Source organism: Hemiscyllium ocellatum, unplaced genomic scaffold (assembly GCF_020745735.1).
Source record: "Hemiscyllium ocellatum isolate sHemOce1 unplaced genomic scaffold, sHemOce1.pat.X.cur. scaffold_696_pat_ctg1, whole genome shotgun sequence".
Taxonomy (NCBI): Eukaryota; Metazoa; Chordata; class Chondrichthyes; order Orectolobiformes; family Hemiscylliidae; genus Hemiscyllium; species Hemiscyllium ocellatum.
This window is the reverse complement of record NW_026869178.1, coordinates 35,030-53,215: the sequence shown is the minus strand read 5'-3', so window position 1 is coordinate 53,215 and position 18,186 is coordinate 35,030. Positions and strand designations below refer to the sequence as shown.

General features: G+C 53.0%; 1 protein-coding gene across 3 annotated transcripts in view; it reads right to left on the bottom strand.

Moving 5' to 3' along the window:
• LOC132814150 (metabotropic glutamate receptor 6-like) overlaps window positions 1-18,186 on the bottom strand; it is a 75,045-nt gene that overhangs the window by 48,799 nt on the left and 8,060 nt on the right. For all 3 annotated transcript variants that reach the window (XM_060823391.1, XM_060823392.1, XM_060823393.1), the window contains exon 4: window positions 10,987-11,141. In XM_060823391.1, coding sequence (XP_060679374.1) covers window positions 10,987-11,141 — 155 coding nt within the window. The remainder of the gene's footprint in view (window positions 1-10,986; window positions 11,142-18,186) is intronic.

Here is an 18,186-nt window from a genome sequence, read left to right as displayed (position 1 = left end):
CACTGTAACTCTCTCTCTCTCTCTCGATAACTATCTCCCACTGTAACTCTCTCTCTCGATAACTGTCTCCCTCTGTAACTCTCTCTCTCTCGGTAACTAGCTCCCTCTGTAACTCTCTCTCTCTCTCAATAACTATCTCCCTCTGTAACTCTCTCTCTCGATATCTATCTCCCTCTGTAACTCTCTCTCTCGATAACTAGCTCCCTCTGTAACTCTCTCTCTCTCGATAACTATGTCCCTCTGTAACTATCTATCTCTCCCAATAACTATCTCCATCTGTAACTCTCTCTCTCTCTCTCTCGATAACTACCTCCCTCAGTAACACTCTCTCTGTCGATAACTATCTCCCTCTGTAACTCTCTCTCTCTCCCAATAACTATCTCCATCTGTAACTCTCTCTCTCTCTCTCTCGATAACTACCTCCCTCAGTAACACTCTCTCTGTCGATAACTATCTCCCTCTGAAACTCTCTCTCTCTCGATTACTATCCCCCTCTGTAACTCTCTCTCTCGATAACTATCTCCCTCTGTAACTCTCTCTCTCGATAACAATCTCCCACTGTAACTCTCTCTCTCTGGGTAACTAGCTCCCTCTGTAACTCTCTCTCTCTCTCAATAACTATCTCCCTCTGTAACTCTCTCTCTCTCTCTCTCGATAACTATCTCCCACTGTAACTCTCTCTCTCGATAACTAGCTCCCTCTGTAACTCTCTCTCTCTCTCTCTCGATAACTATCTCCCTCTGTAACTCTCTCTCTCTGGGTAACTAGCTCCCTCTGTAACTCTCTCTCTCTCTCAATAACTATCTCCCTCTGTAACTCTCTCTCTCTCTCTCTCGATAACTATCTCCCACTGTAACTCTCTCTCTCGATAACTAGCTCCCTCTGTAACTCTCTCTCTCTCTCTCTCGATAACTATCTCCCACTGTAACTCTCTCTCTCTCTCTCTCGATAACTATCTCCCACTGTAACTCTCTCTCTCGATAACTAGCTCCCTCTGTAACTCTCTCTCTCTCTCTCTCGATAACTATCTCCCACTGTAACTCTCTCTCTCTCTCTCTCGATAACTATCTCCCACTGTAACTCTCTCTCTCGATAACTATCTCCCACTGTAACTCTCTCTCTCTCTCTCTCGATAACTATCTCCCACTGTAACTCTCTCTCTCGATAACTGTCTCCCTCTGTAACTCTCTCTCTCTCGGTAACTAGCTCCCTCTGTAACTCTCTCTCTCTCTCAATAACTATCTCCCTCTGTAACTCTCTCTCTCGATATCTATCTCCCTCTGTAACTCTCTCTCTCGATAACTAGCTCCCTCTGTAACTCTCTCTCTCTCGATAACTATGTCCCTCTGTAACTATCTCTCTCTCCCAATAACTATCTCCATCTGTAACTCTCTCTCTCTCTCTCTCGATAACTACCTCCCTCAGTAACACTCTCTCTGTCGATAACTATCTCCCTCTGTAACTCTCTCTCTCTCCCAATAACTATCTCCATCTGTAACTCTCTCTCTCTCTCTCTCGATAACTACCTCCCTCAGTAACACTCTCTCTGTCGATAACTATCTCCCTCTGAAACTCTCTCTCTCTCGATTACTATCCCCCTCTGTAACTCTCTCTCTCTCTCTCACGATAACTATCTCCCTCTGTAACTCTCTGTCTCTCGATAACTAGCTCCCTCTGTAACTCTCTCTCTCTCTCTCTCACGATAACTATCTCCCTCTGTAACTCTCTGTCTCTCGATAACTATCTTCCTCTGTAACTCTCTCTCTCTCTCGATAACTATCTTCCTCTGTAACTCTCTCTCTCTCGATAACTATCTCCCTCTGTAACTCTCTCTCTCTCTCGATAACTATCTCCCTCTGTAACTCTCTCTCTCTCGATAACTATCTCCCTCTGTAACTCTCTCTCACTCTCTCGATAACTATCTCCCTCTGTAACTCTCTCTCGCTTTCGATAACTATCTCCCTCTGTAACTCTCTCTCTCAATAACTATCTCCCTCTCTAACTCTCTCACTCTCGATTACTACCCCCCCGTAACTCTCTCTCTCTCTCTCTCTCGATAACTATCTACCTCTGTAACTCACTCTCTCTCGATAACTAGCTCCCTCTGTAACTCTCTCTCTCTCTGTCTCGATAACTATCTTCCTCTGTAACTCTCTGTCTCTCGATAACTATCTTCCTCTGTAACTCTCTCTCTCTCTCTCGATAACTATCTCCCTCTGTAACTCTCTCTATCTCGATAACTATCTCCCTCTGTAACTCTCTCTCTCTCTCTCGATAACTATCTCCCTCTGTAACTCTCTCTCTCGATAACTCCCTCTCTCTGTAACTCTCTCTCACTCTCTCGATAACTATCTCCTTCTGTAACTATCTCTCTCAATAACTCTCTCCCTCTGCAACACGCTCTCTCTCGATAACTATCTCCCTCTGTAACTCCCTCTCTCGATAACTATCTCCCTCGGTAACAGTCTCTCAATAACTATCTCCCTCTGTAACTCTCTCTCTCTCTCTCTCTCGATAACTATCTCCCTCTGTAACTCTCTCTCTCTGGGTAACTATTTCCCTCTTTAACTCTCTCTTTCTTTCGATAACTAGCTCCCTCTGTAACTCTCTCTCTCGATAACTATCTCCCTCTGTAACACTCTCTCTCTCTCGATAACTATCTTCCTCTGTAACTCTCTCTCTCTCTCTCGATAACTATCTCCCTCTATAACACTCTCTCACTCACTCCACAACTATCTCCCTCTGTAACTCCCTCTCTCGATAACTATCTCCCTCTGTAACTCCCTCTCTCGATAACTATCTCCCTCGGTAACAGTCTCTCAATAACTATCTCCCTCTGTAACTCTCTCTCTCGATAACAATCTCCCACTGTAACTCTCTCTCTCTCTCGATAACTATCTCCCTCTGTAACTCTCTCTCTCTGGGTAACTAGCTCCCTCTGTAACTCTCTCTCTCTCTCAATAACTATCTCCCTCTGTAACTCTCTCTCTCTCGATAACTATCTCCCACTGTAACTCTCTCTCTCTCTCTCTCGATAACTATCTCCCACTGTAACTCTCTCTCTCTCTCTCTCGATAACTATCTCCCACTGTAACTCTCTCTCTCGATAACTAGCTCCCTCTGTAACTCTCTCTCTCTCTCTCGATAACTATCTCCCACTGTAACTCTCTCTCTCTCTCTCTCGATAACTATCTCCCACTGTAACTCTCTCTCTCGATAACTATCTCCCACTGTAACTCTCTCTCTCTCTCTCGATAACTATCTCCCACTGTAACTCTCTCTCTCGATAACTGTCTCCCTCTGTAACTCTCTCTCTCTCGGTAACTAGCTCCCTCTGTAACTCTCTCTCAATAACTATCTCCCTCTGTAACTCTCTCTCTCGATATCTATCTCCCTCTGTAACTCTCTCTCTCGATAACTAGCTCCCTCTGTAACTCTCTCTCTCTCGATAACTATGTCCCTCTGTAACTATCTATCTCTCCCAATAACTATCTCCATCTGTAACTCTCTCTCTCTCTCTCTCGATAACTACCTCCCTCAGTAACACTCTCTCTGTCGATAACTATCTCCCTCTGTAACTCTCTCTCTCTCCCAATAACTATCTCCATCTGTAACTCTCTCTCTCTCTCTCTCGATAACTACCTCCCTCAGTAACACTCTCTCTGTCGATAACTATCTCCCTCTGAAACTCTCTCTCTCTCGATTACTATCCCCCTCTGTAACTCTCTCTCTCTCTCTCACGATAACTATCTCCCTCTGTAACTCTCTGTCTCTCGATAACTAGCTCCCTCTGTAACTCTCTCTCTCTCTCTCACGATAACTATCTCCCTCTGTAACTCTCTGTCTCTCGATAACTATCTTCCTCTGTAACTCTCTCTCTCTCTTGATAACTATCTTCCTCTGTAACTCTCTCTCTCTCTTGATAACTATCTTCCTCTGTAACTCTCTCTCTCTCGATAACTATCTCCCTCTGTAACTCTCTCTCTCAATAACTAGCTCCCTCTGTAACTCTCTCTCTCGATAACTATCTCCCTCTGTAACTCTCTCTCTCTCGATAACTATCTCCCTCTGTAACTCACTCTCTCAATAACTACCTCTCTCTGTAACTCTCTCTCACTCTCTCGATAACTATCTCCTTCTGTAACTCTCTCTCGCTTTCGATAACTATCTCCCTCTGTAACTCTCTCTCTCAATAACTATCTCCCTCTCTAACTCTCTCACTCTCGATTACTACTCCCCCTGTAACTCTCTCTCTCTCTCTCTCTCGATAACTATCTACCTCTGTAACTCACTCTCTCTCGATAACTAGCTCCCTCTGTAACTCTCTCTCTCTCTGTCTCGATAACTATCTTCCTCTGTAACTCTCTGTCTCTCGATAACTATCTTCCTCTGTAACTCTCTCTCTCTCTCTCGATAACTATCTCCCTCTGTAACTCTCTCTCTCTCGATAACTATCTCCCTCTGTAACTCTCTCTCTCTCTCTCGATAACTATCTCCCTCTGTAACTCTCTCTCTCGATAACTCCCTCTCTCTGTAACTCTCTCTCACTCTCTCGATAACTATCTCCTTCTGTAACTATCTCTCTCAATAACTCTCTCCCTCTGCAACACGCTCTCTCTCGATAACTATCTCCCTCTGTAACTCCCTCTCTCGATAACTATCTCCCTCGGTAACAGTCTCTCAATAACTATCTCCCTCTGTAACTCTCTCTCTCTCTCTCTCTCGATAACTATCTCCCTCTGTAACTCTCTCTCTCTGGGTAACTATTTCCCTCTTTAACTCTCTCTTTCTTTCGATAACTAGCTCCCTCTGTAACTCTCTCTCTCGATAACTATCTCCCTCTGTAACACTCTCTCTCTCTCGATAACTAGCTCCCTCTGTAACTCTCTCTCTCGATAACTATCTCCCTCTGTAACACTCTCTCTGTCGATAACTATCTCCCTCTGTAACACTCTCTCTCTCTCGATAACTACCTCCCTCTGTAACTCTCTCTCTCTCTCGATAACTATCTCCCTCTGTAACTCTCTCTCTCTCTCGATAACTATCTCTCTTTGTAACTCCCTCTCTCTCTCGATAACTATCTCCATCTGTAACTCTCTCTCTCTCTCTCTCTCTGGGTAACTAGCTCCCTCTGTAACTCTCACACTCTCGATATCTATCTCCCTCTGTAACTCTCTCTCTCTCTCAATAACTATTTCCCTTTAACTCTCTCTTTCTCTCGATAACTATTTCTCTCTGTAACTCTCTCTCTCTCTCTCTCTCGATAACTATGTCCCTCTGTGACTCTCTCTCTCAATAACTATCTCCCTCTGTAACTCTCTCTCTCGATAACTATTTCTCTCTGTAACTCTCTCTCTCTCTCTCTCTCGATAACTATGTCCCTCTGTGACTCTCTCTCTCAATAACTATCTCCCTCTGTAACTCTCTCTCTCGATAACTATCTCCCTCTGTAACTCTCTCTCTCGATAACTATCTCCCTCTGTAACTCTCTCTCTCGATAACTGTCTCCCTCTGTAACTCTCTCTCTCGAGATAACTACCTCCCTCTGTAACTCTCTCTCTCTCTCGATAACTATCTCCCTCTGTAACTCTCTCTCTCTCTCGATAACTATCTCTCTTTGTAACTCCCTCTCTCTCTCGATAACTATCTTCCTCTGTAACTCTCTCTCTCTCTCGATAACTCTCTCCCTCTTTAATTCTCTCTTTTTTTTCGATAACAATCTCCCTCTGACACTCTCTCTCTCGATTACTATCTCCCTGTGTAATACTCTCTCGCTGGATAGATTGTCCCCGTAGTGCCCAGGGATGTGCAGGTTAGGGTGGATTGGCCGTGCTAAATTGTCCCCGTCGTGCCCAGGGATGTGTTGGGGTGGGTCGGTCAGGTTTCGATGTTCTGTAATAGGTTTGGGGGGGGATGGGTCTGGGTGGGTTACTCTGCGGAGGGTCAGCGCGGTCTCGCCGGGCCGAATGGGCCCGTTTCCACCCTGTCGGTTTGGGTGGAACCGTCAAATTGGGAACAGCACAGTCCGCGCCATGTGCGCAGTCAGTCTGTTCCCCCCCCTTTCCTGGTGTGTGTAACAAACCCGCTGTCTCCATCTCTCAATGTCCTACATTCGCTCTCGCTCATCCTTTCATGTCCCTGAGGGATACTTTGTCCTCCACTTTTTCTATTTTTTCGTTCGGATTCCTGTTGCCTTTTGAGTCACACTTTCAGGGCCCCTCGTTGCCCATATCTCAATCCTCCAGCTAATTCCCGAGTATTTTTATCAGAGACCTCCTTCGATATCTGCAGTCTCTCATTAACTTGCGTTAATTGATGTTTCTCAAGGTCTCTGTTCCTCAGAGTCCTAAGTTTGTGACGTACGTCCTATAATATTTCTTTAAATACCCTCTTGCCTCGTGCTGAATATTTCGGTGTGTTATCCCAAGCCCCAATTTACCCCTTCATCATTTCCCTTCAACCACCTTGAGAACCTGCATTAAAAGCTGAACAATTTTGCGTGGAGATATCTGTTTTCCCCAAGCACCTTTCAGCGCAGTCCAGGCCCTTCAGCCCCTCCATGTTGTGCTGACAAATCTGATGCCCCTCTCTCCTGCACTATTCCATTCTCCTCCCTATGCCTATCCAATGCCCGTTTAAATGCCCCTTAAAGTTGGCGAGTCTACTCCTGTTCCACGCCCCCCCCCACTCTCTGAGTAAAGAGACTCCCTCTGCCATCTGTCCTGTATCTATCACCCCCCCTCAGTTTAAAGCTGTGTCCCCTCGTGCTAGCCATCACCGTCTGAGGGAAAAGCCTCTCCCTGTCCACCCTATCTAACCCTCGGATTATCTTAGACATCTCAATTAAGTCACCTCTCAACCTCCTTCTCTCTAACAAAAACAGCCTCAAGTCATAGAGAGGTACAGCACGGAAACAGACCCTTCGGTCCAACCTGTCCATGATATCCCAACCCAATCTAGTCCCACCTGCCAGCACCTGGCCCATATCCCTCCAAACCCTTCCTTTTCATATACCCATCCAAATGCCTCTTAAACGTTGCAATTGTACCAGCCTCCACCACTTCCTCTGGCAGCTCATTCCATACACGTACCACTCTCTGTGTGAAGTCCCTCAGTCTTTCCCCGCAAGACGTTCCCTCCGTACCAGGCAAAATCCCGGGAAATCTCCTCTGAACCCTTTCCAAAGCTTCCACATCCTCCCTATAACGTGGTGACCAGAACTGTACACAATACTCCCAAGTGCGGCCGCACCAGAGTTTTGTACAGCTGCAGCATGACCCCGTGGCTCCGAAACTCAACCCCTCTCCCGATAAACGCTAACACACCGTACGCCTTCTTAACAACCCTGTCAACCTGGGCGGCAACTTTCAGGGATCTATATACAGGGACGTCTCTCTGCTCATCCAGGAATCTTACCAATGAGGCCAGTCATCAGCATTCCTGATGCAGAGCACTCCAACATGGATCAATCATTCCCAAAGGTGATTTCACAGTAAGGGTTCAGGAAAGGATGTTACCAGAGTTGGAGGGTTTGAGCTACAGGGAGAGGCTGAACAGGCTGGGGCTGTTTTCCCTGGAGCGTCGGAGGCTGAGGGGTGACCTTATAGAGGGTTATAAAATCATGAGGGGGGCATGGATAGGGTAAATAGACAAGGTCTTTTCCCCCTGGGGTGGGGGAGCCCAGAACTAGAGGTTTATAAAATCATGAGGGGTGAAAATGTGTTGCTGGAAAAGTGCAGCAGGTCAGGCAGCATCCAAAGAGCAGGAGAATTGACAGGTTAGGTTGGATCGGATGTGCTAAATTGTCCCCGTAGTGCCCAGGGATGTGCAGGTTAGGGTGGATTGGCCGTGCCAAATTGTCCTGTAGTGCCCAGGGATGTGCAGGTTAGGGTGGATTGGCCATGCTAAATTGTCCCCGTAGTGCCCAGGGATGTGCAGGTTAGGGTGGATTGGCCGTGCTAAATTGTCCCCGTCGTGCCCAGGGATGTGCAGGTTAGGGTGGATTGGCCGTGCTAAATTGTCCTGTAGTGCCCAGGGATGTGCAGGTTAGGGTGGATTGGCCGTGCTAAATTGTCCCCGTAGTGCCCAGGGATGTGCAGGTTAGGGTGGATTGGCCGTGCTAAATTGTCCTGTAGTGCCCAGGGATGTGCAGGTTAGGGTGGATTGGCCGTGCTAAATTGTCCCCGTAGTGCCCAGGGATGTGCAGGTTAGGGTGGATTGGCCGTGCTAAATTGTCCCCGTAGTGCCCAGGGATGTGCAGGTAGGGTGGAGTGGCCGTGGTAAATTGTCCCCGTAGTGCCCAGGGATGTGCAGGTTAGGGTGGATTGGCCGTGCTAAATTGTCCCCGTCGTGCCCAGGGATGTGCAGGTTAGGGTGGAGTGGCCGTGCTAAATTGTCCCCGTCGTGCCCAGGGATGTGCAGGTTAGGGTGGATTGGCCGTGCTAAATTGTCCCCGTAGTGCCCAGGGATGTGCAGATTAGGGTGGATTGGCCGTGCCAAATTGTCCCCCTAGTGCCCAGGGATGTGCAGGTTAGGGTGGATTGGCCGTGCTAAATTGTCCCCGTAGTGCCCAGGGATGTGCAGGTTAGGGTGGATTGGCCGTGCCAAATTGTCCCCGTAGTGCCCAGGGATGTGCAGGTTAGGGTGGATTGGCCGTGCTAAATTGTCCTGTAGTGCCCAGGGATGTGCAGGTTAGGGTGGATTGGCCATGCTAAATTGTCCCCGTAGTGCCCAGGGATGTGCAGGTTAGGGTGGATTGGCCGTGCTAAATTGTCCTGTAGTGCCCAGGGATGTGCAGGTTAGGGTGGATTGGCCATGCTAAATTGTCCCCGTAGTGCCCAGGGATGTGCAGGTTAGGGTGGATTGGCCGTGCTAAATTGTCCTGTAGTGCCCAGGGATGTGCAGGTTAGGGTGGATTGGCCGTGCTAAATTGTCCCCGTAGTGCTCAGGGATGTGCAGGTTAGGGTGGATTGGCCGTGCTAAATTGTCCTGTAGTGCCCAGGGATGTGCAGGTTAGGGTGGATTGGCCATGCTAAATTGTCCTGTAGTGCCCAGGGATGTGCAGGTTAGGGTGGATTGGCCGTGCTAAATTGTCCCCGTAGTGCCCAGGGATGTGCAGGTTAGGGTGGAGTGGCCATGCTAAATTGTCCCCGTAGTGACCAGGGATGTGCAGGTTAGGGTGGATTGGCCGTGCTAAATTGTCCCCGTCGTGCCCAGGGATGTGCAGGTTAGGGTGGAGTGGCCGTGCTAAATTGTCCCCGTCGTGCCCAGGGATGTGCAGGTTAGGGTGGATTGGCCGTGCCAAATTGTCCTGTAGTGCCCAGGGATGTGCAGGTTAGGGTGGATTGGCCATGCTAAATTGTCCCCGTAGTGCCCAGGGATGTGCAGGTTAGGGTGGATTGGCCGTGCTAAATTGTCCTGTAGTGCCCAGGGATGTGCAGGTTAGGGTGGATTGGCCGTGCTAAATTGTCCCCGTCGTGCCCAGGGATGTGCAGGTTAGGGTGGAGTGGCCGTGCTAAATTGTCCCCGTCGTGCCCAGGGATGTGCAGGTTAGGGTGGATTGGCTGTGCCAAATTGTCCTGTAGTGCCCAGGGATGTGCAGGTTAGGGTGGATTGGCCATGCTAAATTGTCCCCGTAGTGCCCAGGGATGTGCAGGTTAGGGTGGATTGGCCGTGCTAAATTGTCCCCGTAGTGCCCAGGGATGTGCAGGTTAGGGTGGATTGGCCGTGCCAAATTGTCCCCGTAGTGCCCAGGGATGTGCAGGTTAGGGTGGATTGGCCGTGCTAAATTGTCCTGTAGTGCCCAGGGATGTGCAGGTTAGGGTGGATTGGCCATGCTAAATTGTCCCCGTAGTGCCCAGGGATGTGCAGGTTAGGGTGGATTGGCCGTGCTAAATTGTCCTGTAGTGCCCAGGGATGTGCAGGTTAGGGTGGATTGGCCGTGCTAAATTGTCCCATAGTGCCCAGGGATGTGCAGGTTAGGGTGGATTGGCCGTGCTAAATTGTCCCATAGTGCCCAGGGATGTGCAGGGACGTGTATGATACCCATTTACCCCAAGACGTCTCTCAATCACGTGACAAACGTGATTCAGATCGGAAAGGTTTAATTCATGTGTTTGGTTATTCTCTGATCTAACACTTGCCCAGCTCTGGCTCCCATCTGTTTGGCTTCCTCAGTGTTTGGTGGAATGGAAAAAGAGAGGGAGAGAGAGAGGAAAAGAGGGAGGGAGAGATATAGAGAAGGAGAGAGAGAGAGACAGACAGACAGACAGGAAGAAAGAGAGATAGAGAGAAAGAGAGAGAGAGAAAGAGATATAGAGAAACTGAATGAGAAAGAGAGAGAGACAGACAGATAGAAATAACGAGAGAGAGAGAGAAAGAGACAGAGAGAAATAGAGAAAAAGAGGGGGAGAGAGTGACAGAAATGAAGAGAGAGAGATAGAGAGAGAAAGGGAAAGGGAGAGGGAGAGAGACAGAGGGGAGAGAGAGACAGAAATAAAGAGAGAGAGAGATAGATAGAGAGAGAAAGGGATAGAGAGAAAGAGAGAGGGAGAAGGAGAGAGACAGAGGGGAGTGAGAGAGAGACAGAAATAAATAGAGAGAGGGAGAGAAAGAGAGAGGGAGAGAAAGAGAGAGAAATAGAGGAACAGATAGAGAGAGTCAGAAAGGGAGGGAGAGAGAAAGAAAGAAAAAGATAGGGAGGGGGAGCCCAGTGGAGGTTCACCCAATTAATCCCTGGGCCAGGCCTAACGAATCCCAGCCCAGGCTCCGGTCGCCCTGACAACGCCGTAGGCCTCAACCAGAGCCTGGGACTTTCCTGAGTGCCGTAGGCCTCAACCAGAGCCTGTGACTTCCCTGAGCGCTGCTCGCGGAGGCCTGGTCAGGGCTCACGGAGTGGGGTTCGGTGGGGGGGGGGGAGCGGTGTTGGGGTTCCGGGGTGGGGGGTGGGGGGAGAGGTTGTGGCAGTTATCGCTGTCGTCTCCTTACCCTCGATGGACGCCCTCTTCGGCAAGACGGTCACCGCTCCCTCGGCCACCTCCTCCTGGTGCAGCACGGGTGAGGCCTTTGCCCCCCAGCTGTCCGAGCCCACCCACAGGAAGTGGCCGGTCAGGTTGGCCATGTTGGCTGCTTTCAACACCCTCCTGAGAGAGAGAGACGGGGCAAGGGGGCGGGGGGTGGGGGAGGTGGTTGGGGGGGGTTGAGACAGTGAGGCAGAGGTTAGAACCGGGGAGGGTGAGGAAATGGGATTGGCTGAAGGGGGGGTGTTGGGGGGCGGAGTGGGAGGAGGAGAAGGCGAGGGGCGCGTAGACCTGACTCCCCGCCACATCCCCTCCCCTACCCCCACAAGGATGACGCACTAACCAAAGGCCACTCTCAACGCCCACCCCCCCCAGGTGATGCACCACGCAGTCGATCAGTTCAGGGGAAGTGTGTGCTCCCTCAGGAAGTGGGGTGGGGTTGGAGGCCAGGGTGGTGGGATGTGACGTGGGGGAGGTGGGGGGTGAACGGGGGGGGGGGGGGTGCTGGACATGGTTGGTGAGGTGGGTCCGGAAGGGGAGGGGCGGGGAGGTTGAGGAGGGAGAGGGGGGAGAGGAGGAGAGGCGAGGGCAATTGGGATGCGGGAGAGAGTGGTCGAGGTGAGGGTTAGAACATACTTGAGTGGGTGGGGGGTAGGTAGTGGAGGAGGATGTTGGGGTAGTGGAGGTGAAGGGTGAGGGTAGTTGAGGTGGGGGTGAGGGTAGTTGAGGTGAGGGTGAGGGTAGTTGAGGTGAGGGTGAGGGGAGTTGAGGTTGGGGTGAGGGTAGTTGAGGTGAGGGTGAGGGGAGTTGAGGTGAGGGTGAGGGGAGTATAGGTGAGGGTGAGGGTAGTTGAGGTGGGGGTGAGGGTAGTTGAGGTGGGGGTGAGGGTAGTTGAGGTGAGGGTGAGGGTAGGTGAGGTGAGGGTGAGGGTAGTTGAGGTGAGGATGAGGGGAGTTGAGGTTGGGGTGAGGGTAGTTGAGGTGGGGGTGAGGGGAGTTGAGGTGAGGGTGAGGGTAGTTGAGGTGAGGGTGAGGGTAGTTGAGGTGGGGGTGAGGGTAGTTGAGGTGAGGGTGAGGGTAGTTGAGGTAGGGGTGAGGGTAGTTGAGGTGGGGGTGAGGGTAGTTGAGGTGAGGGTGAGGGTAGTTGAGATGGAGGTGAGGGTAGTTGAGGTGAGGGTGAGGGTAGTTGAGGTGAGGGTGAGGGTAGTTGAGGTGGGGGTGAGGGTAGTTGAGGTGAGGGTGAGGGTAGTTGAGGTAGGGGTGAGGGTAGTTGAGGTGGGGGTGAGGGTAGTTGAGGTGAGGGTGAGGGTAGTTGAGATGGAGGTGAGGGTAGTTGAGGTGAGGGTGAGGGTAGTTGAGGTGGGGGTGAGGGGAGTTGAGGTGGGGGTGAGGGTAGTTGAGGTGGGGGTGAGGGTAGTTGAGGTGGGGGTGAGGGTGGTTGAGGTGAGGGTGAGGGTAGTTGAGATGGAGGTGAGGGTAGTTGAGGTGAGGGTGAGGGTAGTTGAGGTGGGGGTGAGGGGTGTTGAGGTGGGGGTGAGGGTAGTTGAGGTGAGGGTGAGGGTAGTTGAGGTGGGGGTGAGGGGTGTTGAGGTGGGGGTGAGGGTAGTTGAGGTGGGGGTGAGGGTAGTTGAGGTGAGGGTGAGGGTAGTTGAGGTGAGGATGAGGGTAGGTAAGGTAGGTGTGAGGATAGTTAAGATGAGGATGATGGTAGTTGAGGTGGGAGTGAAGGTAGTTGAGGTGAGTATGAGGGTATTTGAGGTGGTGGTGACGGTAGTTGAGGTGGGGGTGAGGGTAGTTGAGGTGGGAGTGAAGGTATTTGAGGTGAGGATGAGTGGAGTTGAGGTGAGGATGAGGTTCATTGAGGTTGGGGGTGAGGGTACTTAAGGTGAGGATGGGGGTAGTTGAGGTGGGGGTGAGGGCAGTTGAGGTGGGGCTGAGGGTAGTTGAGGTGGGGGTGAGGGTAGTGGAGGTGGGGGTGAGGGTAGTTGAGGTGAGGGTGACGGTAGTTGAGTTGAGGGTGAGGGTAGTTGAGGTGAGGGTGAGGGTAGTTGAGGTGGGGGTGAGGGTAGTTGAGGTGAGGGTGAGGTAGTTGAGGTGGGGGTGAGGGTAGTTGAGGAGAGGGTGTGGGTAGTTGAGGTGAGGGTGAGGTAGTTGAGGTGAGGGTGAGGGTAGTTGAGGTGAGGGTGAGGTAGTTGAGGTGAGGGTGAGGGGAGTTGAGGTGGGGGTGAGGGTAGTTGAGGTGAGGGTGAGGGTAGTTGAGGTGAGGGTGACGGTAGTTGAGGCAGGGGTGAGGGTAGTTGAGGTGGGGGTGAGGGTAGTTGAGGCGGGGGTGAGGGTAGTTGAGGCGAGGGTGTGGGTAGTTGAGGTGAGGGTGAGGGTAGCTGAGGTGAGGGTGACGGAAGTTGAGGTGGGGGTGAGGGTAGTTGAGGTGGGGGTGAGGGGAGTTGAGGTGAGGGTGAGGGTAGTTGAGGTGAGGGTGAGGGTAGTTGAGGTGGGGGTGAGGGCAGTTGAGGTGGGGGTGCGAGTAGTTGAGGTGAGGGTAGTTGAGGTGAGGGTGAGGGTAGTTGAGGTGAGGGTGACGGATGTTGAGGTGGGGGTGAGGGTAGTTGAGGTGGGGGTGAGGGGAGTTGAGGTGAGGGTGAGGGTAGTTGAGGTGGGGGTGAGGGTAGTTGAGGTGAGGGTGAGGGTAGTTGAGGTGAGGGTGAGGGTGAGGGTAGTTGAGGTGGGGGTGAGGGCAGTTGAGGTGGGGGTGCGAGTAGTTGAGGTGAGGGTAGTTGAGGTGAGGTGAGGGTAGTTGAGGTGAGGGTGAGGGGAGTTGAGGTGGGGATGAGGGCAGTTGAGGTGAGGGTGAGGGTAGTTGAGGTGAGGGTGATGGTAGTTGAGGTGGGGATGAGGGTAGTTGAGGTGAGGGTGAGGGGAGTTGAGGTGGGGGTGAGGGTAGTTGAGGTGGGGGTGCGGGTAGTTGAGGTGGGGGTGCGGGTAGTTGAGGTGCGGGTAGTTGAGGTGAGGGTGAGGGTAGTTGAGGTGAGGGTGACGGTAGTTGAGGTGGGGGTGAGGGTAGTTGAGGTGGGGATGAGGGTAGTTGAGATGGGGGTGATGGGAGTTGAGGTGAGGGTGAGAATAGTTGAGGTGAGGGTGAGGGTAGTTGAGGTGGGGGTGAGGGTAGTTGAGGTGAGGGTGAGAGCAGTTGAGGTGAGGGTGAGGATACTTGAGGTGAGGGTGAGGGGAGTTGAGGTGAGGGTGAGGGTAGTTGAGGTGAGGGTGAGGGTAGTTGAGGTGAGGGTGAGGGGAGTTGAGGTGGGGGTGAGGGTAGTTGAGGTGAGGGTGAGGGTAGTTGAGGTGAGGGTGAGGTAGTTGAGGTGAGGGTGAGGGGAGTTGAGGTGGGGGTGAGGGTAGTTGAGGTGAGGGTGAGGGTAGTTGAGGTGAGGGTGAGGGTAGTTGAGGTGAGGGTGACGGTAGTTGAGGCGGGGGTGAGGGTAGTTGAGGTGGGGGTGAGGGTAGTTGAGGCGGGGGTGAGGGTAGTTGAGGCGTGGGTGTGGGTAGTTGAGGTGAGGGTGAGGGTAGATGAGGTGAGGGTGACGGAAGTTGAGGTGGGGGTGAGGGTAGTTGAGGTGGGGGTGAGGGGAGTTGAGGTGAGGGCGAGGGTAGTTGAGGTGGGGGTGAGGGTAGTTGAGGTGAGGGTGAGGGTAGTTGAGGTGAGGGTGAGGGTAGTTGAGGTGGGGGTGAGGGCAGTTGAGGTGGGGGTGCGAGTAGTTGAGGTGAGGGTAGTTGAGGTGAGGGTGAGGGTAGTTGAGGTGAGGGTGACGGAAGTTGAGGTGGGGGTGAGGGTAGTTGAGGTGGGGGTGAGGGGAGTTGAGGTGAGGGTGAGGGTAGTTGAGGTGGGGGTGAGGGTAGTTGAGGTGAGGGTGAGGGTAGTTGAGGTGAGGGTGAGGGTAGTTGAGGTGGGGGTGAGGGCAGTTGAGGTGGGGGTGCGAGTAGTTGAGGTGAGGGTAGTTGAGGTGAGGGTGAGGGTAGTTGAGGTGAGGGTGAGGGGAGTTGAGGTGGGGATGAGGGCAGTTGAGGTGAGGGTGAGGGTAGTTGAGGTGAGGGTGATGGTAGTTGAGGTGAGGGTGATGGTAGTTGAGGTGGGGGTGAGGGTAGTTGAGGTGAGGGTGAGGGGAGTTGAGGTGGGGGTGAGGGTAGTTGAGGTGGGGGTGCGGGTAGTTGAGGTGGGGGTGCGGGTAGTTGAGGTGCGGGTAGTTGAGGTGAGGGTGAGGGTAGTTGAGGTGAGGGTGACGGTAGTTGAGGTGGGGGTGAGGGTAGTTGAGGTGGGGATGAGGGTAGTTGAGATGGGGGTGATGGGAGTTGAGGTGAGGGTGAGAATAGTTGAGGTGAGGGTGAGGGTAGTTGAGGTGGGGGTGAGGGTAGTTGAGGTGAGGGTGAGAGCAGTTGAGGTGAGGGTGAGGATACTTGAGGTGAGGGTGAGGGGAGTTGAGGTGATGGTGAGGGTAGTTGAGGTGAGGGTGAGGGTAGTTGAGGTGAGGGTGAGGGTAGTTGAGGTGAGGGTGCGGGTAGTTGAGGTGAGGGTGAGGGTAGTTGAGGTGGGTGTGAGGGTAGTTGAGGTGGGGGTGAGGGTAGTTGAGGTGAGGGTGAGGGTAGTTGAGGTGGGGGTGAGGGGAGTTGAGGTGGGGGTGAGGGTAGTTGAGGTGAGGGTGAGGGTAGTTGAGTTGAGGGTGAGGGTAGTTGAGGTGGGGATGAGGGTAGTTGAGGTGAGGGTGAGGGTAGTTGAGGTGGGGGTGAGGGTAGTTGAGGTGAGGGTGAGGGTAGTTGAGGTGGGGGTGAGGGTAGTTGAGGTGAGGGTGAGGGTAGTTGAGGTGGGGGTGAGGGGAGTTGAGGTGGGGGTGAGGGTAGTTGAGGTGGGGGTGAGGGTAGTTGAGGTGAGGGTGAGAGCAGTTGAGGTGAGGGTAGTTGAGTTGAGGGTGAGGGTAGTTGAGGTGAGGGTGAGGGTAGTTGAGTTGAGGGTGAGGGTAGTTGAGGTGAGGGTGAGGGTAGTTGAGGTGGGTGTGAGGGTAGTTGAGGTGGGGGTGAGGGTAGTTGAGGTGAGGGTGAGGGTAGTTGAGGTGAGGGTGAGGGGAGTTGAGGTGGGGGTGAGGGTAGTTGAGGTGAGGGTGAGGGTAGTTGAGTTGGGGGTGAGGGTAGTTGAGGTGGGGATGAGGGTAGTTGAGGTGAGGGTGAGGGTAGTTGAGGTGGGGGTGAGGGTAGTTGAGGTGAGGGTGAGGGTAGTTGAGGTGGGGGTGAGGGGAGTTGAGGTGGGGGTGAGGGTAGTTGAGGTGAGGGTGAGGGTAGTTGAGTTGAGGGTGAGGGTAGTTAAGGTGAGGGTGAGGGTAGTTGAGGTGAGGGTGAGGGTAGTTGAGGTGGGGTTGAGGGTAGTTGAGGTGAGGGTGAGGGTAGTTGAGGTGAGGGTGAGGGTAGTTGAGGTGAGGGTGACAGTAGTTGAGGTGGGGGTGAGGGTAGTTGAGGTGAGGGTGAGGGTAGTTGAAGTGAGGGTGAGGGGAGTTGATGTGAGTGTGAGGGTAGTTGAGGTGGGGTTGAGGGTAGTTGAGGTGAGGGTGAGGGTAGTTGAGGTGGGGTTGAGGGTAGTTGAGGTGGGGGTGAGGGTAGTTGAGGTGAGGGTGAGGGTAGTTGAGGTGAGGGTGACGGTAGTTGAGGCAGGGGTGAGGGTAGTTGAGGTGGGGGTGAGGGTAGTTGAGGCGGGGGTGAGGGTAGTTGAGGCGAGGGTGTGGGTAGTTGAGGTGAGGGTGAGGGTAGTTGAGGTGAGGGTGACGGAAGTTGAGGTGGGGGTGAGGGTAGTTGAGGTGGGGGTGAGGGGAGTTGAGGTGAGGGTGAGGGTAGTTGAGGTGAGGGTGAGGGTAGTTGAGGTGGGGGTGAGGGCAGTTGAGGTGGGGGTGCGAGTAGTTGAGGTGAGGGTAGTTGAGGTGAGGGTGAGGGTAGTTGAGGTGAGGGTGACGGATGTTGAGGTGGGGGTGAGGGTAGTTGAGGTGGGGGTGAGGGGAGTTGAGGTGAGGGTGAGGGTAGTTGAGGTGGGGGTGAGGGTAGTTGAGGTGAGGGTGAGGGTAGTTGAGGTGAGGGTGAGGGTGAGGGTAGTTGAGGTGGGGGTGAGGGCAGTTGAGGTGGGGGTGCGAGTAGTTGAGGTGAGGGTAGTTGAGGTGAGGTGAGGGTAGTTGAGGTGAGGGTGAGGGGAGTTGAGGTGGGGATGAGGGCAGTTGAGGTGAGGGTGAGGGTAGTTGAGGTGAGGGTGATGGTAGTTGAGGTGGGGATGAGGGTAGTTGAGGTGAGGGTGAGGGGAGTTGAGGTGGGGGTGAGGGTAGTTGAGGTGGGGGTGCGGGTAGTTGAGGTGGGGGTGCGGGTAGTTGAGGTGCGGGTAGTTGAGGTGAGGGTGAGGGTAGTTGAGGTGAGGGTGACGGTAGTTGAGGTGGGGGTGAGGGTAGTTGAGGTGGGGATGAGGGTAGTTGAGATGGGGGTGATGGGAGTTGAGGTGAGGGTGAGAATAGTTGAGGTGAGGGTGAGGGTAGTTGAGGTGGGGGTGAGGGTAGTTGAGGTGAGGGTGAGAGCAGTTGAGGTGAGGGTGAGGATACTTGAGGTGAGGGTGAGGGGAGTTGAGGTGAGGGTGAGGGTAGTTGAGGTGAGGGTGAGGGTAGTTGAGGTGAGGGTGAGGGGAGTTGAGGTGGGGGTGAGGGTAGTTGAGGTGAGGGTGAGGGTAGTTGAGGTGAGGGTGAGGTAGTTGAGGTGAGGGTGAGGGGAGTTGAGGTGGGGGTGAGGGGAGTTGAGGTGAGGGCGAGGGTAGTTGAGGTGGGGGTGAGGGTAGTTGAGGTGAGGGTGAGGGTAGTTGAGGTGAGGGTGAGGGTAGTTGAGGTGGGGGTGAGGGCAGTTGAGGTGGGGGTGCGAGTAGTTGAGGTGAGGGTAGTTGAGGTGAGGGTGAGGGTAGTTGAGGTGAGGGTGACGGAAGTTGAGGTGGGGGTGAGGGTAGTTGAGGTGGGGGTGAGGGGAGTTGAGGTGAGGGTGAGGGTAGTTGAGGTGGGGGTGAGGGTAGTTGAGGTGAGGGTGAGGGTAGTTGAGGTGAGGGTGAGGGTAGTTGAGGTGGGGGTGAGGGCAGTTGAGGTGGGGGTGCGAGTAGTTGAGGTGAGGGTAGT